Source organism: Harpia harpyja, chromosome 6 (assembly GCF_026419915.1).
Source record: "Harpia harpyja isolate bHarHar1 chromosome 6, bHarHar1 primary haplotype, whole genome shotgun sequence".
Lineage (NCBI taxonomy): Eukaryota > Metazoa > Chordata > Aves > Accipitriformes > Accipitridae > Harpia > Harpia harpyja.
This window is the reverse complement of record NC_068945.1, coordinates 25,315,289-25,342,386: the sequence shown is the minus strand read 5'-3', so window position 1 is coordinate 25,342,386 and position 27,098 is coordinate 25,315,289. Positions and strand designations below refer to the sequence as shown.

The 27,098-nt window shown below is 40.7% G+C and overlaps 1 protein-coding gene across 1 annotated transcript in view; it reads left to right on the top strand.

Annotated features, from left to right (window-relative positions):
* Positions 1–14: 14 nt before the first annotated feature.
* The window catches only part of LOC128142990 (BPI fold-containing family C protein-like), a 32,708-nt gene continuing 5,624 nt past the window's right edge, over positions 15–27,098 (top strand). The window contains 16 exon segments of the mRNA XM_052789789.1: positions 15–220; positions 1,006–1,061; positions 1,064–1,138; positions 10,056–10,167; positions 12,289–12,417; positions 15,280–15,435; positions 16,750–16,813; positions 16,901–16,961; positions 18,528–18,619; positions 20,207–20,380; positions 21,363–21,416; positions 22,379–22,549; positions 23,184–23,251; positions 24,685–24,727; positions 25,774–25,840; positions 26,884–26,960. Coding sequence (XP_052645749.1) covers positions 45–220; positions 1,006–1,061; positions 1,064–1,138; positions 10,056–10,167; positions 12,289–12,417; positions 15,280–15,435; positions 16,750–16,813; positions 16,901–16,961; positions 18,528–18,619; positions 20,207–20,380; positions 21,363–21,416; positions 22,379–22,549; positions 23,184–23,251; positions 24,685–24,727; positions 25,774–25,840; positions 26,884–26,960 — 1,575 coding nt within the window. The 5' untranslated portion in view covers positions 15–44.

Here is a 27,098-nt window from a genome sequence, read left to right as displayed (position 1 = left end):
GCTCGCCCGATCGGTGCGCTCGGCGTGCCGCGCGGCGGCGATCGATGATTGGGGCGTTCGGGCTGTGTCCGCACATGCGCCGGAAGGAGTTAGCCGACCCCGGGGTGGCGGCCATGGCGGGCCTGGTTCTTGTTCGCCTCCGTTATTGAGGTTGTTTTGCTGCTGTTGTTCAGCGGTGGCCTGTGCACCTCGGCGGTTTATTCCCGCCGTGCCTGGAAGGAGGAAGGCCCCTGGCGGGAGTGATCTCTGCGCGCTGGCTGTCTGCCGTGTGGAGGGGTTTGGTTGGGCCGCTTTTTTCTCCTCCCTCCTCTTCAGTGTATGTACCGGTTTAGATGGTCTAATACCAAAAACGTCGAGGAGAGCGTGAACTCTCTTGGCGAAGTTCATGGAAACAGGTGCTAGGGGAAGGGTAGAAGGAGGATACTGTCCCCAAAAGTACTTAAGTTTTGTAAAGGAACATGGTTTTTTTATAAGGCAGAGTTGTCTCAGAGGTAATGTTTTGACACCAGCAGTCAAATGATCTCACCAAAAATACAAAGTGTCACAAGCTTGACTTTACTGGCTTTAGTTCCCCTTCATCTGTCGTACTGGGAAAAAGGTTCTTCCCCACACCTTAGACCTTATGAAATAGTATACTCAACTTCTAGAAATACACATGTTGTAGAAGTATAATGTTCATGGAAAAATGTAAAAGGCACAATTCAGGTTTTTACTTTGTTTAATGAATTACATTAAATTTCAGAGAAAGTGAATTCAGAGGTAACTTGGAACAGTGCTTATTCCCAGATTATCTTGTTTTTCCTTCTAATGATACAATTTAATTACCTAGCCTTTCTCCACCCAAGGAATAATATGAGAAATACAAGGTGCAGGAAAAATGGAGTGCTTACTAGGAATATAATACTAAAATAACAGTAGGCAAAGTGAACTTGAAAGGCCTAGCTTGTACCACCAAGTATAACTGCTTATTTTGGCACTATTCAGATTGCTTAACCCTACATTCATAGGAACAGCCCTATCTGTGTCCTTTTGGCACTCAGGGGGGTGGTCAGAAAAAGAAGACGAAACTTCAAAAATTCTGTCCTGGGCTACGGGCAAAATCTCCTTTATGCCATCCAAACATGGTCATCCAACCCAGGTAAATGTGGTTGCTAAATTTCACTTCACTTCATAGTTTGCTGTCAAATACATCTCAAACTGAAGGGCAGCCATCGTCTGTTTTCAACATGTCAGTAAATTCCTCGGTGGAAAGGAGAGGCTTGTATTGATGAAGGTGATGAAAGGCAAAGAGACTACTGAAATGGAGTACTACTCATTGAACAATGAAAGAGCTGATGCTCATGACAATCAGGCGAGTGTTAAAACAAGTGATTTCCTGAGAAGCGTGCTGTGCCCTTTGCCACTGCCCCAGTTGGAGAAGTGCTTATGCAGTCGTCATCAAATGGGGTCACCTCCTGGACAAATCCGGAAGAGTAGGTTTCTGTGGCAGAGGGGGATGAGAGTGGAAGTGGCTAAGGCAGGGACAAAGATGATAGGAAGGAGGAGAACACATGCGGAGGGATCAAGAGCACCATGCCTGTCAGAAACTCTGCTTTCCTCTTGAACAGGGTTGAATCCAAGGTGAGTCATGCTGCTGCCTCAACGTCATGACCATTTTCCATTGGCCATGGACATCCTGGTCTGGTTTGTCCTTCAGTGTTGTCCCTGTCCTGGCCACCTCCTGTGTTCCCACTGGCTCCAGGGCAGCTTAGTCTGCGCTCTTTAGGAAGGGTGGAGGAGGCTTCCCTAGCATGAGAAATGTTCATGGCTACAGTTGTGATGCTTCTAGCAGAAGCACCATTTCACTAGCTTGCACAAGCTAAAATAATTGTGTGAAATAAAATGGTTCAGTTTCTCAGGAGCTGGCTATAGTAGTCATTGTTAGGTAACCAGCTATGCCAGTTACAAGCGAGCATTTCTGCTGGCATTCTGCTAATTTTTCTTTTGAATTTTATGAGTCATGCCACAATGTAAGGTTTAGACACATTCTCCACACAGCGGTAAGTATTAAACAGGAAAACCTCTTAAGAACCAATCATGATGAAAGGCTAAAACATTTTCCACAGCTTTCAGGTTTGCCTGTGCAAATTTCAGATGACCCAAAACCACCATCATTTTTTATCCCCTCACACATCTTTCTAAAAGGGCTGTTATTTGATGAGTAATATTTTTTTCTCCACCATTTTCATTTTGTCTCGGTCTGCAGGCAGGAGACTTCCAATGGCCACATATGAAGTTGAGCTCAGGCTGGGAAGGGCACTGTGTCAAAATAGTACAGGAAACCTGTGTGCTTACAAACTTGAAGAAGTGGTTGTATGCAGAAGAATTTTGGCTTTCAGTATAGTTCACCCTTATCAGAAATGGTGAATTTTTTAAAAGTCTAATTCATTAAAATAATATACAGTATGGTGACAAAAGAAAGCTCTTTATCAGTAGCTCAGAATGGTTGTTAAAGGCAATGTGGTTTCTCAACTCAAAGTACTTTATTGAGGTTTTTTCTCCCCCACATGGTCAGCATAAAACACAAGCAACAGAACCCGTTCCACCAAAGAAGTAAAACCTTATTGATAGCCCTAGTGGTTTCTCTTGAGAAATTTGAAGCTTAATATAGCTGTAGTCCTGCTGACCGGCAGTCAACTTCCCATGGCAGAGGAGAACTATAAAAAGTAAAGGTCTCTCTGGTTCAGTTACATACCTCATGGAATTACTATTTTTTTTCCTGAAAGCCGAGTGTAGCAATAAAGCTGTGAGCCAGTGGACCTTTTCCATTATTTTTCTTTCTGTATTTGCCACCACAAAGAGTGTATTTTATAATATCTATAAATAAATATATATGTGTATATGTTAACCCTTATGATACTGATATTTTGAATGACTAGGGTCACACTGAAAGATGTGAGAGACGGTAGAATGAGAAGGAGAAGGGTATGAAGGCTGGAGTATCATCAGGAGATCTGTGGAAGTCTGAAGTACCATTTTAAGTGTGCCAGTGGGGGAGGAGGTTCAAATCAAAGCCAGTAGAAAAACCTCCTAACTTCTTGCAGCTTGATGGTGGTCAACTTTACTCCTAAAAGGTATTTTAAAGCCCTTTATGCTAGTGCTCTATAGCTAATACATTTAGTGGAGCTCTGCTTTACACCATCTCAGGTTGGCTATCCACAGATGACCCTTAAGCAGTGTCTGAAGCTTGCTCACGTGGCTCTTAACTTCTCTGTTTCTGATGAAAATCTTTGGCATATGCAGCAAAGCACCTTTCAGTGGGTTTTCTGGGGTTTGCCAGTTTGCTTTATACCTTTTTAGCTACCACCATGTTTTCTTGGATTTATATATTTCTTTACAGTATTGAATTGCTGAGTTGTGTGCGGAGCAAAAGTCTTTGAAGTGGCACATCAAAGACAAGAGTTTGATCTTTAAAATCACATTTTTCTGGGTAGAAAAAAGAGGCTCCAGCCATGGAGGAAGATTCTCAGAGGAGATTTCCTGTGTCTTGTGATGAACCAAAGGGGTCAGGTTTTTCTTAGTGAGATTACTGAACCCACCTTCTAGGAATCTGTGGTGACTTCTTGCAGGACTGCAATTTATGCAAAACCACGGTAGGGGCTGCATAGGTTGAGAGAGTGCCTTATGCTGCTGTCAGCTCCATGAAAGTAACTGAATGGTTGTAGAAGAGACTAATGAGTGAGCTAAACAACTGGAAGAAAAGCAGAGAAGAAAGCTTAGAGCAGACCTACGCAAATGATGGACTCATCTGAATCTGGGCAGATCCCAGACAATGCCCACTGCATTCCTGTTGAAGGTCTCAGTATTTCTTACTCTTCCCCCTGGGAACCAGCTTAAGAGCACCCTTACAATTCTTAGCTGTGAGGGCAGTGTGCAGTGCAGAGCTAGAACAAGAACGCTGATTTTTTTTTTTTTTTGCTAGGTGTACTTTGGTAAAAATGAACCTAGTAGTCCTGGTTCATGTGTTAGGATAGGGCAGTTATAGAGGTCAGCAACATGAACTCAATGGGTCTAAACAGTGGAAAGTGTTTTTTTCCATCACCTCATCAGACACCTGCCTCTCAACACAGTTATCTATTGTTAATGGACTCTATGTAGGCATTGCAGCTATGTTATTTATTTTGCAGCCTGGCACAGATTAATAGTTCTCTGGCAACTCTTCTCCAAGGCTTTGAAAGCCTTTATGAAGGGCATCAGTAGGCAAGCCATGCTCAGGAAAAGCTGTGGTAACACAGTGCCTTTGCAAAGCCTCTGAAAGATTGGAGGGGGGGTCCCAGACCTACTCACAAATAAAACCTGTGCGGGCTGGGGTGGCCGTTGCCTCCTATGGATTCTGTTTGAAGATTTCATTGAGCTAGATCATCTGCTGCCTCAGAAGTTGGGAAGTGGATAGCATTGCTTTTCACACTGAATTGAGGAAACCATGATCAGGAACTTACTGGAGTTTTTCTTTTCCTGTGGGTATTTCCAGTGGTTGTGGACAGGTGGAGATCACCTGCTTTTATGTCATTTAGCAAACTGCTTTCTGTATCATTTGGTGGTTTCTTTAAGTGTTCCTGCCAATATCTCTTTCCTATCAACCGTATAAATTTTTTATTCCTTTTCCCTCAGAGGTGATTTTTCATATGAAATATCAGTGTATAGGAAGGGTTAAAATCTTGAAGCTCTTGAGTCCTTTTTGATCTGACATTGTTGAGTAAGCTGCAGAAAGCCTACCTGTTCTTGAGCATGCTGCAGAGTAACTAGAAACAATGGAGCAAAGGAGCAACTGAAAAATCCAGTCCCAGTTCTGTGATAACAGCAGAGATATTTGTGAAATTGAAGTGCTCTCTCTGGACTTCAGGTTGGGTAGACACTATATTTGCTATCATGTTTGAGAACTGTTTGTCTTGTGTTTGTTAACTATTGAGGTTTCTTTTTTGAATTTTTGGAAGTGAAAGAAAGTCTTCTGTGGGCTGCAAGTGGAGAGTTTTGTGCAGGACCAAGGCAAGTCAAGGACAAAATTCTTTTTCAGAGATATTCTATTCTATTTCTGAAGTTGGTCAGTTTAAGGTAGTGTGTTTTTATGGCTGTGTTAAAGACAATGATAGTGACTTTTTTTTTTTTCATCAGAAGCTTTCTTAGTTCTTAGGCAGATTTTAGCTGTAATCTTTATTGCAAGTTTTATTTAAAGTTTTTGCAGACTGTTCACTAAATGTGGTATCTACAGATTGGTGAGTAGAGTACTTCATTAGGGTGAGACAGGTACACAGACTGAAACAAAGGAGTTTTTCATCTTTTCCTCTACTTAAAGTACTTGAATATGCTATCTCTGAGAAGACAAAAGAATTAAGAGAATGATTTACATAAAGGAATTGGTCGATGGGGCCTCAGTTACTGAAGATAAGAATCAGAGCAATTTGTCTGACATCTATTGTCATTGACAATGCAATTGGCAGCTCTGATTTAGACTATCAGGCAGCTGACAAGTTCCTTCTCCTTAGCTCTGTCTGTCTCAGTCATCTGACTAATCTTGTACAATCAATCCTAGCATCTGACAGAGGCTTGGGGCTTTGATGAAACCAAGAATATCAGCCTTCGAGTGCAAAAGTAAAGCTTGTTGGTTTGAGAAAGCAATATGAAATGATACCGTCTTTTATTGCCATGGCAGTTCAGTTGTTTGTTCTTTCAGCTTCTCACCTGGCATACATTTAAGATCCAAGCAAGAACGTATTAGCTACAAAGCACAGTAGTGACTAAGATTGCTGTTTCGCGTTTCTCAATGGGAATGAAATTCAATGATAATGAGGTACCTCACCTGCATTAATGCTTCTAGCAATCCTGCTAGATAAATATCTAGTAAATATCTATGTACTTTAATGATAGAAAAATCTGTCTTTCTGGGTTTATATTGATTTTTAATTGACCCCTAATAATCAGGATAGAAAGTGGCATGTTTGCAGGAAAAGCTAGGACACTTTTTGGAAAAAGTTTAAGATTTGTGACTCCCACTGGCTGTTCTGCATAATATAACATTGCTGCCTTAAAGTAATTATTTATTTTGAGTTGCTTAAAATAGAGAAAACCAAAAAGGCCTAAGAACTAGAGATGGAATGGCCAATTAAAGGGGGGATTTTCAAAATTTGTCACAATGTGGATTATGTTTTCAGAATGTTTTTTCCCTGAAACCACTTTTTCTTCCATAGTGTCTTGGAGTAACTTTGTAAGAATTCCTTAGAGAACTGCTATCAGATAATGCATTTTGTCTGTCTTATAATTCAGAAATGCACTGAAGAGCAGTATTTTATAAGGTTCTGGGTGGATCTTGGATTTGCAACCATTTAGAGTCTGACCTAATAATATTAATTCTAACACAGAAGTAAGACTACCAAAGGGTGGTGGGGTTTGGGGTTTTTTTGGTGGAGGAGAGGGTCTGTGGGTTTTTTAAATGCACTTATATTTTTTCTCGTAGATCATGGAATAAATTGTCCAAGACAATATGGTACTTATTAGAAATCCAGGAATGACCTTATAGGCTGGAATACTTGGGAAACTAGCAAGACCTTTTTGCTACTTATTAATTAGCGTGGTTTTGTACATAGACAGGTACCATGATCACAGTGAGACATGTTAGAAGAGGATGTGCCACTCCCCTCAGTGGTAAGGCCAGAGTAAAGTTACCATAGGTCCCTAATAAACAATTTCCTAATGCAGCACTGAGAGGACTTGAAGTTGTCTTGAGAAACAGTATTGTTATTTCTAGAAAACTGAGCAGTGGCTGTCAGTGGTAGTGAAAATCAGGATGAATGCAAGAATTTTGAACAAAGAAACCTTACTTCTGTACTAGGAATGTGTAACAAAGAAATTATTTGTCACAGCTTTTGTGAAGCTGTGTCATGTGGTTATGTCGCACCACGCAGTGGCTCACAGTCTCGCTTTGCACTCAAAGACACCGTGCTGCAGGCTCATGCTGGGACACTTTTCTCTGTTCCTGTGTTATCACCATGTAATTCTCACATTCACTTTGAATTTACCTTTCTCTCGTGACCCGATTTAGTCAATATCTCATGTATCAGTGTTTGGACTAAGTCAGAGGTTTGTGTGTAACAGGGAGGCAAGTTTTGTAGGGAGGCCTAGTGTATTTTATTAGACCAGCTGATTTAGTTGAAAAACTTTTGGACTCGCAAATCCAGTATATCCTAGGAGGTGTGTATGTGAAAAGGGTGTTGTTCTGTAGGAGGACAGACCTGCTCCTCCTTGGCTGGGATCGCTCTGTCATGTTCACTCTGCAGGAGGTAGGAGAGATGGTAAAATAAACTAGCCAAGAAATGGGTGTAGGGAAAGCATCAAGTAGTGGAGCAGAACCACTCAGTCTCACCAACAGCTAATGCCTGCCAAAGTGCTATCCAAGTAATCAGAAATCTGTGTCTTCTCCCACACTGACTGCTTCGTGCAGTAAAATCATTGGCTAAACCTCTCTTGGCTATCTACCCTTGTCCCAGTTTCACTGAGGGAAGTGATGGATATGGATAAGATTTTTTGCAACTCATGGTATGCATCATTTATGATCATGTTTGCATCATAAATGTTGTTAACAGGTCCCTGTGACAAAGGTGAGAAGATGCTAAAGACATGGTATTCTTTCCTGCTGTGTTGTCTGTCCTTGCGGCTTGAGGCTAATCCTGGTCTTAAAGTGAGGATTACTCAGAAGGGGCTGGACTATGGTATGTCTAACATCGCCAGAAGTTAACTCATGATAAATACTCTACGCACAGAATATAGTTCCTTAATAAAGGTGCAATGTAGAAACAAGCTCCTTAAATATTGAAATAGAATAAACTCCTTTTGTCATCTCACACCAGGAACACCCTTTGTCTCTTCTCTCAATTATTTCCTTCCTTTCTGTGCACCCCAGATGTGAATTTATCCTTGCGTTGGTGACTGCATTCTCCTACAGTCCAACAGTGTTTCTACTACATTCCTCATATTGATCTACTTTCTTAGAACCAAAATGAGATAGTCATATAATTGGTCCTTTTTTAAAAGTGTCAAAAACCTGATTGAAAGTGCAATATTTAATTGAAGATAATAAAACATAATTGGGAAAAAGTTTACAATTTTGGTAGCTGCACACCTTTACTCTCATTCCTCCATTTGGCATGGGATAGCATCTGCATGTGCCATTCTTTCAAAAAAATCTAGTAACTGTCTGCCATAATTCTGCCCCTTAACAGAATATCAGCAATTTCCACAATGTATTTTCCTTACTCTTTCTATTCATGCTAACTTTCACTGTCTCTTAGCTAAGACTTACTCCACGGGCGTGGAGGGCACGCAGTATGATTTCAGTTGTTTACAGAATTAATAATAATGATAAAGGTTAACAAGGCACAAATTCAACAAAGGCTGGGTCATGCTAAGGATTAATCGTCATTTATGTACTGAACATGCTGACAGGTAAACAATGGACTTGTGAGATGCCTTTGAGATGAAAGCAAGGATCAGGTCCACTTACTTCTCTGTATGAGCATTGTTTTAAAGGCTTCTGAGGAGTTGAGAAGTGCAGGGCAAACATCAGTCACCCAAAACAGAACTGATCTCCATATCTTTTTATGACACACAGGAGAAATCGCTCCCTAGGGGTCTCTCATGCCTTTAGAAATAAGAATTCAGCCTGCTATTTCTCAGTGATTTCTTTTTGTGACATTCAGCATGGCCTTCAAGTGCTGAACGAACAGACTAAGTTTGCACACCCCTGCATTAGTAGTAAGAACAGACATTTAACAGTGCGCCTCCCAAAGGTATTTCTCGTATTTGAAGAGCACGGTGCCTGTCATGTCTTTTCCCTTAATGTAAGATATGAAGGCTGAGGCAATAGATCCTGCCTGCACGCTCCTTCCCTGCTGCAGGAACCTTGAGAGAAATTCCACCGCGGATCACTGGCTGCCTTTACTGACAGTTGTAAGAGTGCTTTAAGTTATTACAGTCAGAGCCCATATTTTGCTTTGGAGGCAGGAATTCCCAGGGAATCATAATTTACCTCTCCTTCATAAAAGATGCATTTTATTAAAAGGTATTCCAGTGTTGAGTTACCGTTGATTTCAATGCTTTACTTTTTTAATACACTGAAGTCTGGGTGAGAAAAATTAGATGTTTTGTATTCGGTAACTGCGAGGCCAAAAGCTAAAGAAACTTATGCTAAAAATATCTGAAAGTGGTACATCATTCAGTATTAAAGTTTTAGCAGTGTCTTCATCAAAGATGAGCAAAAAGAAGGAAGACACAAGGAATGTGGGGTTTAAAGATCTTCTGTTTTTTGATGATAGGGTCTGTGTGTATTATCAATGCACAAGTAACATTGAAGCATTCAAGAAAGTAGGGATTCCTTAAAGCAAGGAGAGAAGGTAAGGAAATACGTCAGAGATCTGCAGCATGCTGTAATGGATAAGGTGCAGTGGTAAAACATATGTACTCTGAAAGAAACGGAAAGAAAACATTTTAAAGGATTGTCTTTAAACCACAAACAACTTCCTGTACACAAGCAACAATCCATATAGTTCTGCATGTGACATACCAGCACTTCAGGTGCATATATCACACTTCTTCCATAAGTAAACACTACATATAGAAGTCATCTTGCTACTTCTTAACTGGCTTTTTCATCCAACAAGTATGAGACAATCTGAGGTAAAGGTGATGACCAAGTGTTTCCCAAGGCTGTCCACATTGTGAATGAAGTTAAGAAAGTATAACAGTTTCAGAAACCTGACAAGAGTTCTAGAATATAAAATACAACTCACGGACGAAATGATCCTAACGTGTGATCTTGATCTTGGGTTAAATGATTTGTACGTGAGGCTAATAGAAGTTACAAATGGGCATATAAGTAGTTGGAAGGAGGTCTAGGTAAGGATCATAGAATCAGTGTTTCAAGAACTATGTTAAAAGTGATGATTAAATTATTTAGCAGTATATCAGGAACTTTGGGTGCCTGAATCCGATCTGCAAGGCATGTGCTTTCCTCTGTCCCCTTGTAGGCAGCAGGATTGGGATGGAGCTCCTGAAGCAAGCAGTATTGAAAGAGACCTTCCCAAGCTGGAGTGGGCAGGAGAGTTTCTCGGTTGTTAAGGTCAACTATGTCATTTCAAGGTAAGTAAAGGAAATACATTTTAAAGTTTTAGGATGAAAAAGCAATTTATTACCACATAGTAATAATAATGGAGTCATTGGTTTTTTCAGTGTAAAATTTTAATGGTTCATCTAACTCTGTTCCCACTGCCCAAGCACTGACAGGTTTTATAAGTACTTCCTCCTACCACACTCAGAGACGAGCTTTAGAAAGCTTCTGAAGGAGCATGTTGGCTGTTTTTTTAGTTGGTTTGTATCAGAGTTTGGGGCAAGACAGGTGTAAGCATGGCTATGATATAGCAGGGGAAATGGGTGGGAAAGAGGGCAGAATTGGTGTTATTAACAGTCTGCTACTATGAAGGACCTGTAGCAGTGAAAATAACTTGTGTTTGATGAGAAAAAGCCGACAAAGGGATAAAATGAAAATGTGTGCAGAGGAACGGTGTATCTGGACTAACACGGCAGGAAGATGACTTTTGCAGAATCTTTTTGGATGGATTTACAGTGGTAAATCAGCATTTTGATTGGATAGGGCTTGACACCTATTTCCTGCTGAGGAAAATCATTGTACCAAGAGCAGCCAGTAGAAAAACAGTTTTATAGCGTTTCCTACAATTTCTCCAAATACGGAGACTAATATAAAAGCAGGTTTTTCTACAGCCTTCACTCCCATCTTTCAATAGGGTATAAACAGAAAAACAGAAACTTCTGGTCTTTTAATATTACTATCAAGACAAACTCTGCTGCTCAGTAGCATTTTACTTCCTTTTCTTAACAAATTACCCAGAGCAAGAAATACCAATCTGGGAGACTTCATGTACTTTCTGCTGGATAGGGCCTGCATCCTTTATCTATACTTGATATTTTCCTAATAGCCTGCTTTCCATCAGGCTTCATTGTATTATACGATCCTTGTGACCTTAATCCCTGCGCATCTGAGAGAGCTGTGTTTGGACAGGCTGGAGAAGAACAGACTATGGGGGTGGAGATGCATGTGTGTCTTATTGCACGTCTTCCACTGTCTGCCGAGTGGTGATTATAGAGTATATGCAGCCAGATTCTTCCTGGAGGTACACAGTGAAATGATGATGGGAAACAGACATAAGTTACATCAATAAAAGTTCTGATTAGAAGTTAGGAAAAAATGCTAGGGAACACCAGAACAAGGGCCCAAAGAGGTTGGGGAGTCACCGTCCTTGGAGGTGTTCAAGATGCAGGTAGGCAGGGCCCCTGAGTTGGCCCAGCTTTGAGTAGCGGATTGAACCAGAAAATCTACTGGGGTCCCATTCCAACCTAAATTATTATATGATCTTCAAAGCCCCAGTTCATTCTCCTAACCATAGTTTTTGAAATTGGCCATCTTCCTGGTGGATAGTCTGATTTTAGCTCACTGCAAACAAGATTACTTGAGGCAGCCTTACTGCTGCCCAAGATGTTATTGGAGAATTATAGTAATTTTAACTAAAAGTAGCTGGTGCCTTCTGCACCGGGGAAAGTAGATTAAAGGCAGTTGTTTCAGAGATCTCTGCCAGATATCAGGAAACAATGAGGAAGGTATACTACATGATAAGATTACAGCTGATATCTTTACAATGTTCAGCTCAATTCAACACACCCATTTGCAAGACAATATCCTTGAGTATCAGAAACATTTGTTTTGGCAGGGAAATCTTCAAGTAAGATTTTGGTTAGAAAAATGGATCCTCTCCAGAGCCCTTTGCTGAGGCAAGGGAGAGGATACAGAATGGGGAAAGAGAAACTTTGATGTTCTTCAGCAAATGCTAGCATTCAGACAACCTGGATTTATTTATAGATGTAGCCACTGGGTTAACACACAGACTTATTTTCCCCCAGCAAGGACATTTTACTTTAAGGAGTTTGTTTTTCTCCCAAGGGGAGGTTTGTGTTTTGGCCAGGCATCCTTTTTTCCCTGGCCAGATATCAAGGATTCTTTTTCCAAGGATGCTACTAAGTGTAATGGTACAAGTGTCTTTCTTTCCTAAAATATACAAGGGTCAGTCATTTCTGAAAAATTCTTTTACCGAAGCATAGACTTTGCTTTTTATAGCAGAAGGGGTTTCAGTGGAGTCCTTCTTACTCTTCTGACGTGCAGTCTAATATCCCCCTTTCTGTATTCTGTAGGCTCAGAATTAATGCTGTAGATTTCCCAGAAACTTCTGCTTCCTTTATTCCTGGCACTGGCATTAGTCTGTCAGTGGCACGTGCTTCTGCTACGATCAGTGCAGACTGGAGAATGAACACGTGGCTGCTGTAAGTATTGTACAGTGGATACAGGTACGCGGGACAGTTCTGGGAGAAGGGTTGCAAATGAAATTCAGAAATCTAGTTGGTAATTATTTTTCAGGTCAGATACGCTTTATCATTTAACAACAATCTATTTGAATAAACTTCCTAAGAAGGCAACATCCCCTGCCAACTAATTTTTTTTTCTTTTTTTTTAATTATTCTACCCCACAGATTGTCTCTTTGGGAATTATGAGGTCAGACATTTGTTAGCATGCTCAGTTTGTCCAGACTGTATATTACATGGTATTACATGAATATTCAGGACCACAGAGTTTGCAATGGCCACATTTGTTACTTTCTTTGTGCAGTATAACTGGAAGGTTGACTCTATAGCTAATTATCTATTTGCTGGTACAGTGTATATTGTCTTCCAAAGTGCTCCTATTAGAGGAAGGGCACTGTCACAATGCCAAACATTCAGAACTTTGGAAATTCCAGAATTCGGGTCGCTGTGGAAAACTGACTTAGCTTCATGACCCTGTGCATTATGAGATTGTCTTTAATGGCATGATTGCATACTGGTTTTTCCTCAGCATTTTTGCTATAGAATTTTAATATAATAGTCTAGATTTTCTTGGGGGCAGGGGTAGGGCTAAAACTTCCGGGATATCAGAAAAGTTTGCAAGGTGCTGATCTCTACAATTTGGGTTAATGGAGTAACTGGTAACAGCAGCAGGCGTTGCTCTGTTTGCAACCCAGATAGTACAGCAAAATGGATCACCAGGCTGCAAGTTTCCCATTCAGTCTCAGTACTGGTGGCTGGAAACTGCTGTCACTGTGCCCCCAACCTGTCTGTTGTCCCTTCTGCCATACCAGTATTGTGAGGAAAAGGATACTGTGTTCAGCAGGGCAAAACAGCTCTTCCCAAACATGAAGCCACCTCTCCCTCTTGCTGAAGGATAAGGACCTGGGCAAAATCTGGAGAGACCCCGAATGTATAAAACCCCAAAGACTTCACAGATGGCAAGAAAGGCAGGGAGCTGGTATGCAGGATTTGGCAGAGCAGATCATGGTGGAGGTGGTGAAAGCCAGCTTTGGTTGAGTTTAGGGGGTGAAGAGTTTTTCTTGCCTTTTTGAGGGCCAGAAGGAACAACCTGTGCTGCTCTGTTCAGTATGATGTTTTGTGAATGGCTGTAGGTTTAGACATATCCAGAATATGCCCTATTCTTCATCCCCTCTGTTCCCTAGTCCTACATGTTGCTTTCAGCATAGCAGACTAAGAGGGGCAGCTGAAAATGAGCTTTCCAAGGGAGACCGTTGACAACCCACCCCTCCTGGGCTGTTCCCAGGGTCTTCTCACAACTTTTTAGTTGTAATAGTGTTATCCCTGCATTTCCAGCCCTCCTCTCCACCATGTCCCAGAGCACTCTCCTGGCAGGCCCTTTGTTCCTGGAAGCCTGTAGCTGAGACTCTGCTCAGAGAATCAGGATTCCTCCTGAAGAAGAGCAGATATAAGGGTGCAGGAACAGAGAACCTAAGTAGCTGGGATTCTCCCCATCTCCCAAGCAGCCCTAAAAAAGGAGGAGGAGGGCTGAGATCCTTTTGCGGTGGTCCCTGTCACTGAAGTATGGGTAAGGCTAGGTTGGAAGGATCTCTGGAAGTCATTTTGTCCAGCCTCCTGCTCAAAACAGAGCAGTCACTGGACTAGATCAGGTCAGCTGTCTGTTGGTGGTGTTCAGCCAAGGATGGTGATGCCACAACCTCGCCAAGTAATCTGTCCCAGTGCTGCACCATCCTTCTTGGGGAAGTGTTTTTCCTAATGGCTTGTGGGATGGGGGTTTGGTTAGGGTCTAGAAAATGAGGGTCTGAAGAGTGGTGCTTCCTCCAGATAGCCACTTAATGCACATAGACGGACTGAAAGGTGGGGTTGAAAATGGCAGTGGTGGTAGGAGGGACATTGTGACTGGCAATACTACTCACTGGTTTGGCCAGGTATAGTCTATGGTTTGGGGCTGGATTATGATTAATCTTTCAGGATTACAACCTCCTTCCCCAGGTTTTTGCTTAGCCGGAAAAATAAAGAGGAAAGCTGAGGCAGTCATGGTTTGAGCTTCATATTGGGCTGGGCTCTTTCTCTATAGTGTGGTGCAGCCACTGTAGTAATGCCTGGGAAAAGAAAACCTGGTTAATCAGGATGAAGGGGTGAAAACTGATGCTTTCAGTGCAAATTCTGTTATGGTAAATGAGGTTTTTATAAGGCTATTCTAACATCCATTCAGCTCTCTGTATGCTGCTCGGTTGGTCAACAGCTTCTACAACTCCTAACCATAGTCCTAATACCTAAATTTGCTGGAATTTTGCTGGAAATAAGGATATTTTTGTTGGGGTCTTAGAAGGGATTTTTACAGAAAGGAGACAGAATGAATGGGTTTGGGGCAGGACAAAGAATGGAGGAATGTATACATTTTAAAGGGTTATTGAAAATTGTTACAGGAAAGAGGAAAGTAGAACAATTGCAAAGTTGAGAACCACTGGGTTATATATTCATTAGCTAACTGGCTTCTACTGCTGCAGTCCCAGAAGCCTTCAGGGTGATCTGTCATGAAGGACTGGAATGTCTTGTGTTGCTGTGAAATTGTCACGTTTTTGCAAACTTGTCAAATCCTGCACAACACTGGAAAATTCATGTCCTGGAAACTCATGCATATAATCTTTTTTTGAATACCATGCATGTCCCTAATCTACTTTAATCCCTAGAAAACCCATTCTTCATTCTAGATGATAGAAGGAAAAAGTCCTTTCAGACTTGATTTACGTGTAGTTTCTTAAATTGTTCCCTTAAAGCAGATGTTTCCTTGACCGAGTTTGTTTTTTTTCTCCAAGCAGCAAAGACCAAGGAGGAATTACTGTGTCCATCTCAGGACTGTTCATTGCAGTTATCTTCAAAGTGTCAAGGGATAGCACAGGCCGCTTGTCCATGTTGCTACACAATTGCCAGCTGAGCATTAATAGTTTAAAAGTCAAGTTAAATGGAGCATCTAGGTATGTACAGTAGATTTTCTAATTACTCTGTGGGAGTGTCGTGGTTTAACCCCAGCCAGCAACTAAACACCACGCAGCCGCTCACTCACTCCCCCCCACTCAGTGGGATGGGGGAGAAAATCGGGAAAAGAAGCAAAACCCGTGGGTTGAGATAAGAACGGTTTAATAGAACAGAAAAGAAGAAACTAATAATGATAATGATAACACTAATAAAATGACAACAGCAATAATGAAAGGATTGGAATGTACAAATGATGCACAGTGCAATTGCTCACCACCCGCCGACCGACACCCAGCCAGTCCCCGAGCGGTGAATCCCTGCCCCCCCCCACTTCCCCGTTCCTAAACTGGATGGGACGTCACATGGTATGGAATACACCGTTGGCCAGTTTGGGTCAGGTGCCCTGGCTGTGTCCTGTGCCAACTTCTTGTGCCCCTCCAGCTTTCTCACTGGCTGGGCATGAGAAGCTGAAAAATCCTTGACATTAGTCTAAACACTACTGAGCAAAAACTGAAAACATCAGTGTTATCAACATTCTTCACATACTGAACTCAAAACATAGCACTGTACCAGCTACTAGGAAGACAGTTAACTCTATCCCAGCTGAAACCAGGACAGGGAGGTAGCAGACTTTGTAGCATAAGTGCCATTTTTCAAATTTTGACTGTTAGGGATCCAGTTACAGCATATAACTAACTATTGAAGGCTGTGAGAATAGATTTTTAAAGGTCTGTTTTCAAAACCAGGCTCCTTTGCTGAGTGTGTGAAGTACAGTTAATCTACACTTCTTTGTGCACGTGCCAACAAATGAGCTGACTACACATACTGCGTATGAAAAAAATGCCATTTGGGCATATTAAATATGACAAGACTGCAAATGGAGGTTTGCAGATATGAAGGTGGTCCAGACTGATTATGCCTTTTGACAAGCTGACCTACAATTTCAGAATAAAATTTTCAAAAGAGAATATGAAAGAATGCTTGTAGTTCTCCTCATTTTGATTTCCTAGAAAATTTTTTTGTCTTACTGGAAGACAAAACCTGGCTAATTGAGTATTGTTTATCAAAACATTAATATGAACTTTAACTACTTTGCAGATTGCCTTCTAAATAGCTCTTATGAGACTGAGAACCCCTAGCATTTGTCTGAGACTCACAAATTAACAAAAAAAGTCAACTGCACAGTCTACCAATATCACTGTGATCACATCTCATTAATATAAATGACATTGACGTCCCAGTCTGCCAGGTTTTATATTTCAAAGATTTCAATCCATGGTAAAAAGTCATTGTGTTCATTTCTTTTCCTCCAGCTGGATCTACAGCTTTCTGTCTGGTTATCTTGAGAAGCCCATTCACGCCAAATTGGATAAAAATGTAAGTTTGCAAATATGGTTTCAGCTAGTGAAGGGAAGAGTTCAAATACAGCCTTTACATTACTGACTTGTCTCTCTTTTCATATAGCTATGCCTAAACATCAAATACAAAGTCCAACTGATGGATGCACAGCTAAAAAAGTATAAGGGTGAGTTGTTGATAACAGCTTTTTGTTAAGTAATTTTCATAGTGCTCAAATTGTAGCCTTTTTTATTAGATGCCAAACCTTTCCTGTGTTCACAGTACAAAAAAAGTGAAGGAAGAAAAATACAGCCATTGTTCTATGCCTTTACCTATTACAGAGTCTACCCTAGAAATCTCTTGCATGCACCTTATATACATTCAGATTTCTTCGGTGTCCATAGCAGGTCACCTGTAATCTTTCAGTCTGTTGTAGCTGACCTGTGTTATTTCCTTAGATTTTTGAGATGAACATTTTCATGCTGATCCTTTATGCTCTTGGTACTGTGGACATGAGAAAACCTGAGTTACCAGTAATCCACTAAAGAGCTAGCAAACATACCTGTAAGGTCTCGTAAACTTAGCACATCTTGTTCTGAACTTGAGTTCAGTGAGATAACAAGATACTGCAGGAAAGCAGTGTCACACTACACACTAAGCATGCTTCTCTTCACACCAATAACAATTCCTGTGTCACTCTTGCATAGACATGAAGACAATAGATATCTGTGTCCAAAAAGCATATATATATATACACATAAGATTTTCACTTCTATAATAAATCCTACAGCTTTTCTTTTTTTTTCTTTTTTTTGTTGTTTTTTTCCAAGACTAATAATATTTGTAGTTTTTGCCAATTCACATTCGTTTAATTCACTCAAGTCATATAATTCAGGTCAGAGAGTTTGTTCCCACTCTGCACTTTGCATTGTGGATATTTCTACTATCTGCTCTGCTATTCAGAAGCAGAGTAAGTAGACTTGTATTTTTCCTAAAATGGCCCAGACCTGCCATGTGCCAAGCAGTGGCAAATATTACTAAAAATCATGGTCATCAAGAACATTTTCTTATGCAGCACATACCTAAACACTTCAGGCACAAGGGCACTCCAAGCTGTGCTGTCATATGAGGAGCTCATAATCTCTGTGTGAATTCACCAATTCTCTTTAAACCCCTCTTATTTTTGTACAGTATGAACAGACCTTACAGTCCAATCAAAAATAACAATCAGACTGAAGTTGCATGTGAGCACCTCTCAGAAAAATTCTTCAATCATACTGTCTGATAAAGTGCCCTCTATTGTTGTGAACAAACATCCCTTGTCTTCAACACTGATATGCATAAAAATGTGCTAATGTAATCTTCCAAAGTATTTATTAGTATTTACCAGGATTTCACTAATCATATAGGAGAATTTAGTTCTCTTGTGCAAACACATAACAAAAAAGGGGACTCTGCCCCAGATACTCCTTCTTTCACTGCATGGGAGAAATTTCTGAGTGTATTCAGTTGTGAACAACAGGAGAACAAGGCCTAAACCAGGAGGAATTGATGACTTTCCCCGTTCCCCAGAGGGAATACTCTCACTTTTTCCCTTATAACAAGGTTTTTTTATTTTCTTCTTCCTTCTCCCATCATTATTCTTCTTCAGATTCATCATTTCTATAATGCCTTTGCCTTTAACTAAACAATAACCGTTTGTGATGTGTCTTTGTAATAACGGCTGTTTTGTTTTTGTCCATCATTCTTCTAGTCTTAAGCCAGATTGATGCCTTTGCACAAATAGACTATTCCCTAGTTAGTTCTCCAGCAGTCTTCAAATCACACATTAACTTGGATTTGAAGGTAATTTGTCTTTAATATTAGTGTGCGTTCTAAGACTTTTCTGATTCCCTCTTGTGTTGATTCGTTTTCTTTCACTACAGTCTTACTCAGCCTCTCCAATATTTAATTAGAAAAGCACTGAGACATTTGGACATTTTGGTCAAGAGCTATTTTGGAAACCAGATATGACTGTTTATTTAATAAATTAACTGCATTCATTAATTAACCAAAGCTATTGTTTAGAATTAAATTATTTCAGAGTTGAAACCCTTCAGAGGTGCTTTATAAACAGCATAAAAGTATTCTTTAGGTACACAGCTCTTCCACTGCTGCTTGGTCTTCGCCTGTTACTGTTGATATGTACCAATGTGATTGCAATCCACAGCATTTGTTTTGAGATGACTCAGCATCTTGTATATGTACAGGTCACACCCCAACAAAAGACTTCTTACAGACAGTCCTTGAGCAGCACGCAGCAGTTCCTTTCTTATCTATTTTTCACCTTTGTCAGCAAGAGATATCTCAGCAACGCCCAGCTTTTCCAGCAGCTTCAACAGTCCTTGCAATTCAGAGCATCCCCATGGCTCTCAGAACTGACTTCAGTTAAGAAAAGTGTGCTAGAGCTATGGTTGAAACTCTGCCTCTTGGTTATTTTGTTCAAGCAACTTCTACCATCCACAAAAAACACTCTGCAAGGAGGATATACATAGCTTAAAAGTACTAAGCAATTATTTATCAGCTACTATAGCTAACTAGAACTTACAGGCTAAGCTTTAACATGCTGACGCCACGATGGTATACTGGATGAGTCTTTGTAAGTCAGTTATTAATCAGTTAAGGAAGTTACTGGTCTTCAGTGCTCCTTCGAACAGGCTGGTTCTGGATGGTTATGAGTTGCCATCTTCCAACTCTCAACTTTTTTCTTCGGCTTTTATACCTTTCATGTCAGTATTTTTCCTGTTGAATCTTTCAGCTACTAACCGTTACAGTGTCAGTAATTACACTACTTACTGTCTGTTCTTACTTTTCTTGTCTTACATGGCCTCAGCTCACATACCTTCTCACATTTTAAGAACTAATTTCTTAGTATAACTGAACCAAGGTCCCACACCTGTGCAGCACTCAAACTAGGTCTTGGAGGACTGGCAGCTGGACCAGGGCTAAGAGTTAGGTGGTATAAAAGGCTCCTTTGTGTCCCTGTCCTGAGCAACTTCCAGTGCTTTTGGGGTTTGCCTGAAGGTTTTCTTGAAATGTTGCCCTTAGAATTAAATTAACAAACGTGTCTTTGCCACAAGAGAAAGCAAGCTGTGGTCCAGAGGATTTTTTTGTGTCTCATAGCTACAGTTCAGATTACTCACTTGAATGCTCAAATTCAAACTTTGAAAGGATGGAGGCCAGATTTTCTCTGTGATTCCTGTATTTTTCCAGAAGAGCCTGAATTTGTTGATTTTCAGGGCATATCACAGACTTATTTGCTTACTTCAGGTTTTCTTTAATGTCAAGCTTTTCTTCATGTTAGGAAGAATTCTTTCTGTTCAACCACTGCTAATGCATTCTGACAGATACAAATATTTACAACTAGAAATACTTGATAATGACTCTTTGCAGGGCACAGTCTATCCAGTAGGAAATCACACAGAACCTCCCTTTGTGCCAGCTCCATTTGGTCTCCCAAACCAGGGTGATTCCATGCTCTACCTGGGAGTCTCAAGTTATTTTATTAAGTCTGCTTCACTGGCTTACTACAGAGCAGGGGTCTTTAACATCACCATCTCCAAAGAGGTAAGTGTAATTTGCATGTAATAGATTTACAAATATCAGCAGTATGGCTGGTCAGCAAAGGAGACACATAATGTTTGTCATTTCACACAGATTTGGGTCACACTTCCACCACTTGTAGGAGGGATCCATGACATTCATTCTATATGTCATCATTTAAAATAGTCAAAGTCTCCCTCAGACCCAAGTCTGAACTTCTTGGAAGCTCTAGGCAAGGAATGACAGGTACGAAAGTCACAGAGTCAGTGTGCAAGGGGTGGCAGAAAGAACCAAAGAAAGCTTTTTTCTGCATGGATTCCACATAGGAGAGGAATGGACAAGACAGGAAAAAGTATACTGAAGTCACAGTCTGCTGCATAGAGGCCCACAAGAAATGTATCATCGGCTGTATTGAGAGCTGGAATAAACCCTCAGACTTAACAGAGCAGCAGAACAAGGCAAGAAGCAGGTACAAGGACACGAAGCTTTCAGCTGTGGGTGAAGAACATACAAGACTTCTCTCAGAAGTGGTTTCCACACTGACATTAGTAGTCAGAGTTTCCAAGAAGTTTTGCTAACTGAAAGAGTGCTAAGAGCATCTTTATAAAAATTGGTGACACAAATGGCACCAACAAACATCATCACAGTGGTCAGCAGCAAAAGGGCAAATGAGATTTTTGAGTCCTGCCTCCGACAGATTCAGTATATTTCATCTAAGAAAGTCCCAAAGGCAGGAAGTAAGCAGGATGCCAGGTCTGTTCTTTCAAAGAATAATGCTTGTTCGCTGGTACGTGCTTCTGAAACATGTCCATGAGAAATCTGTCTCTCTTCTGTTCCAGAGAGCACTGTGGCTTCCCTAGGAATCATTCTGGGGCAAGGGAATACTAAATCAAAACATAGATTATCTAGAACTAAAGTAGACAGAATATGTTTTTTTTCACCAAGGGAAAAAAAAATTCCCATTTTCAAGCTGATATAATATCTAATTTATTTCATTTGTTTACAGCTTGCCACTACTTTTAACCTAAATACCGCCTTATTCAAAGATTTTGTTCCTGAGGTGGGTACTTTTACTTGTATGGGCTTTTTAAGAGAGAGCAGTAGCTAATGTTTCTTACAGGTACTGTCTGTGTACTAGCTCATTTGCAAAACTTTGGAGGAAACAAGGAAACTGAGCTGGTTTATGATTAGTGGACATATATGTCCACCCATCATAACTCCATGTTCTTCCTAACTGTATCAAATTACTCATTAGTCATTCGTTTCCCTGCTAAGTGCTAGATTTGCTCTCAGTCTCTGAAACAGTTATAAAGACTAAGTGGCAGACAGCTTTGGTGACATCAGTTTCATTTTATTCCTATTTGAGGTGATGGCATCTCTGCTACTGGTAGCCTGACTCCTCTATGCAAATATACCTGATTTATGGCTGCTGGAGATTATATACAATGGGAAGTAATAGTCATGAGGAGCTAAGTTTATAAATGTGACGCAAGAAATTAAGATACTATGAGATGTTTTAAAAATCTCTGATATGGCAACATTTACTATAAAATTACGAGATTTGGCATCTGTGGCATTGCAAACTAAAGTTTTGTCCTCTAGGAGTTTCTCTGTTTTTCAGAAGATTGGCTTTTTGGAAGGCTGCCTCTTTTCCATATTTTTTATATTGTCAGGCTCATTAATTTTTTTTGGCATTAATCACTCATGTCCCTCATTTCTTTAACATGCGGTGCCAATCCTCTCTTCTTGAAATACGGTTTTCAGGAACAACCCTTAAATATTTCTCCACATATGTTCAATATCAGTGGGTCTAAAGCTTCATCATTTGTCTCTGAAACTGAAGAGTATATGCAATGCTAATTTCGTCATTTCAGTTGGTGTAATTAAAGTGAAGTATTTTTAATATAGGTTAATTAACAAGAGGATTGGTATATAGCACCTGATTATGATTCAGCCACAGAAACTATAGCTTAAGAAAAACTTAACTCTGCAGTCAACTTTTTTTCCTCTGAAATTCCACAGATTGCTCTAAGTTATGTAACAGCATGCCCAGTGCTGCTGAAGCTGATGGCTACATCACCACCCGCGGTCAGTTTAAACACAGACAGATGCATCTTACAGATCACTGGCTGTGTAGAAGTGTTTGCTGTTCTGCCAAATTCAACCACCCAGTACATCTTTACAGGGAATCTAGTAAGTAACATAAGGTAGAAGATAACATTCAGTGCTAGGGCTGAACAAATCACACAGTAATCTTCCAGATCCTTTGAAAATCATAGAGATCAGCATAAAATAGCATATACTGGTCTGCCACAAATATGCATAATGTTTTGATGCATTTCACAGGGAGGAAACATGCACCACATACTGTACAATTTAATAGGCAGGTGCAGAGAGCTACTTACGAAAGCCCTTTTTTCCATGTGGGAGTTGAGTGATTATTCAAGAATAAATTGTAATATATAAATATGTGATTATCTGATGCCCAGTCTTCCTGACTTGTTTGTTATAAAATAGTTCAGTGTGTCCCCAGACATCTTTTCATTAAATTGAAAGTGAGTTCATTATGTCAGCCATGCAAGGACTTAAATGATCCTAACGATAAGGAGGCAATCAGGCCAGTATTATCACTTTGCTCACGCAATCTCGGTTGCTGGCAGAAAGCAGCAAATTCACAAATGATTTCACTATCTACATGTATTGACCAAATAAAAAGTTTAGACATTGTGTTTCCAAACACAAAAGCAATTGCATTTGTGCCTGTATCTAAGACAGTATCTATCTGTGTATACAGTCTCAGAAGACTCTTCTGGTTTTTTCCCTGCAGACAGCCAGTACCAGAGGCAATTTGACAATAACCAAACAGAAGTTGATTATCTCATTACTTCTGAAGAGGTAACCAAAGGAAATTCAGAAAGCAACGTTAACGATCTCAACATTAGGACACAGCAGAAATTCATTGTGTCAGCCTGATAGTCCTTGTTTCACCATGAGAAAAAGAAAATTAATTACCTTCTTTCTCACAGGGGCTCTAAGATACTTTTGACTGGTTGATCTAAATCTTGCAGATGAAATATAATAATATTGTGGAACAACCATGTCTCTTGTGCAACGTGGTATTATCCCTTTCTGTAGGTTAAATACCTTTCCAGATGACAATGTTCAATTTATTGGTTATCTTAAAGGCCTCTGTTTTAGTCTGTGCTGATGTTGGAGAATGAAGTTCAGTAGTTTATTTGAAACCCTCTAAATATCGCTGTCATGCCGTGTCTGAGCATCATAAACAGAACTACCAGAGTGCAAACACTGCACTGGACCACTGTAACTAGCTCTCTGTATGCCTTCCCATGAGGGGAAGGGAAAAGTGAGACTACATAATACAGACTGCAGCAGACACCATGCCATCAAACAAATGAGACTAGAAAGGTGTCTGTAGTTCGAAGCAAAGCTCAGAGCTTTTTAGATTTTGCTTAGACCTTGCTGGTTTTGTGGTTACCTACAGTTATGGGTGTTCTCAGCTGCCTTACGACAAATTTTATTCATACTTCAAGCTGGGCTTTGTTTACAGCTCCCTTCTCCCTAAATGCACCAGGTGGGTAGAAGCACAGACTTTCAGGCAAGTAGCCCACATTGGTGTTTCTTCTTGTTGGTTCTGTACTCCAGGTTGGGGCAGAATTCCAGAATATATAATATTTTTTAATGTATTACATTTTTGTTAAAGAAAAATGTGAGCAGCCTTTTCTTAGTTTTGGTCACTGGACCTTTTTAACAGGAAAAGAGGACTTAGAGTGATCAGAGCCTGTCAGTATAAGTTTAAGAAGTAATGGTGCCACTCACTTAGAGCTTTTGACACAAGAATGTGTTCTTCTGTTCTTCAAAATGTTGTTTTTCCCCAGGATTATGTTTACAGTGATCTGAGAATGCATTACAGGCATCAGTGGGAAAAGTTAGAAAATAATAATGGTTAGGAATGGAGATGAGTTTATTCAAATCATAATGAACATTTGAGGAATGTGTAGTTCAGCCATTGCAGGAAGTGGCAGTTCCAGAAAAATTTGATTTCCCAAGTCTTATAGTCAAAGCCCAGGACTACACTTGACTGTAGGAGGAGATTAGTATCAGAAAGATCCCAGTGATTCTAGAACTCATTTGTAGTTGTGCCAGTTTTGATTAAAAGCCGTTGGGAATCAAGGAGCCTTTGGCAAAATTAAATGTGCAAATCAGCATGAAATCAGTATGAAATTCCACAAATGAATCTTCACGCAGTATGCATAACTTGTGCCTTCATCCTTTCTAGTGAATCCTCTTCTTTTACATCTTTTCCTCAGGCTCCGGTTCTCCCTGCTGCACTCCATTCTTGGCTTCCCTGAGGTAAGCTGATGGTTTCAGTGCCTGGGAAAGGTAGCTGAGCCCTTCAGGGAGAAAAGAAATTCATCTGAACTTGTTGCTGGACAATTCTTAGTCTGTCTTAGGGATATCATCTGCCACTGCTCTTTCTGTTTTGAAATAGTATATTCTCTGCTTTTCTTTTTCTTTCCAGTAAGAGGAAATACCTCTTGGAGTGTTGTTTGGTTTGGGTTTTTTTTTTTCCTCATTAGAGTCTCCAAATGTTACGGAGTTATTACTGTGTAACATTAATTGAAACAAAGAGAAATGTCTGCCTGGGTCTGCATGACCTAGCAAGCCGTCACAGTTGATTCTGCTCACTTCTGTATCCAGCAGCACAAAGGCAGGCATGGGGCTAGCACCTCTTCTACTTGTTCCTGACAGCCAGCCTGAATTCACAGCTGGATTGAGTAGGTGCAGCAGTTGGAGTGAATACAAAGTCAGGCTTAAGCTCAGTTTCAGGAATTATCTTGAATCACTTAAACCAAATACCATAAAAATGGGAGTCAAAAATAGGGGATAAAAGGAACACCATGCCACTGCTTTGATCATTCACTGTAGACTGAGAAATGGTCAGTGTGACTCTGTAGCAGCTCAGCCCAACCTACATCTTTAAGTGAAGGGAGGAGGACACTAATTGCATTGGCATAAGGCAGAGCACAAGGACAGGGCAGTTCTTGCCACCTAGAGAACAGTTCACTTCTGAGAAGTGAGTCCTGGCAGCTGAAATGGGCTTGAACAGATTTCATTCCTAAAGTTAAGGTTCAACCCAGATACTTAACATACAGAAAAAAAAGCCCTTCAATTTAACTTACTGCAAGAAAAATGTGACACCTCTTTGCCAGTATATTTTACATTGTTCAGCTGCATCTTAAACCAAAAGAAGATCTTTTTCACCTGAGATTTTCTCTGCTAAGCTCTGTTCCAATCTTTTTGCATGTCACTCCAGTTCTAACCCTCCATCTCCCCTGTCAAGCTGCAATCCCATAGGCATCAGGCAATAATCACCAAATGTGTTTGCCCCCTCACAGCAGATTTCACTGGTGGAGAATTTTCTGTCTTATGCTTTACGGAGTGCAGTGATCCCAGTAATCAATGGTAAGGATTGCGGCCAGTTCCTGAGCACAGTTGGTGGGAAAGCAAGACTGAAACCATAAAAGGGAGTGCCCAGCTTTGAAGACTGTGGTATGGGAGGTTCTCTGACTGTTTGGCTACACCTGGACAGGTCTGCTCTGCGCTGGACTTCAGTCCTGGTCCCTCAGTCACCTGGATCAGGGGCTGGGACAGAGCAAGTCTTGGCTCCCTTCCGAACAGCGGGCTTGGGTTTCCTTTTCACTGGATGCAGCGTGGCAGCAGAGCTGACACATAAGCTTGAGTCTTGTCCTGACGCAGAGTCAAGCCATGACCGGAGAATGGCCCAGACTGGGGAAATGCAGAAGCACACTTACTTCTTGGGGCTTCAGGGTGACATCTCTAACTTTATCACCTCCCTCTGCCTTTGTGCTTCACCTGCTGCCACAGGCAGGACAAAGTAGAAAATCGGTTCAGTGGGATGCAGAGAGTGAGGGATGATGAAGAAAGAGGTGAAGGTGGAAAGAAGCAAGTGGAAGAGGACAGAAGGTGCCTGTGAGGTAAACAGAGGTGAGGAGACTGCTGAGGAAGGAAGTGAGCTATTGATGAGGAGAAAGGAAAGAGAATGAAAGGGAGGGATGCAAAAGTCAGATATTTGGAAAAGCAAATAGGAATAGAGCTGACGCTTGATCCAGGAAGGTAGTCATAGATGAGAATAAGAGGGACAGACAGGATTAGAGGATCAGGTAGAGAAGAAAATGAAAGGAAGACGGAGAATAAGTCATAGCGGGAAACAGCAGAACTCAGATCTTGTGGGGCAGATATCTGGAGAGGAGCAAAGGCAGTCAAATCCCAGTGTCAGAGAGCTGAGAGACTGTTAAGAGGTTTGTATGCAACTTTTTCACAGGATTTTTTGCTTTTTAGCACATATGAGTCATAGCTCCCTTGAGAGGCACAAGGACAGCTGATTAAAGGGAAATGGCAAAACAAATCAAGTTCCTTGAGAAAGATACTTCTGAAGTGCATTTTATTATTACATTCAAATGTATTTATATTTGTCCTTTCCAAAGATAAACTAGGAAAAGGATTTCCTCTTCTTAACTTGGCCCACACTACCCTGACTAGACCTGTAATAAGAATGAATCAGGTGAGAAGCCCAATTTCTTGTTAAAGAATATTGCTTCTTTTTCAGGCCTGACACATTTGTGTGTGTTCCTGTGTTGGGTAGATCTAAATGTTGCTAATAGTAAAGCTTTAACTGTACACTAGATACAAAATCCAAACT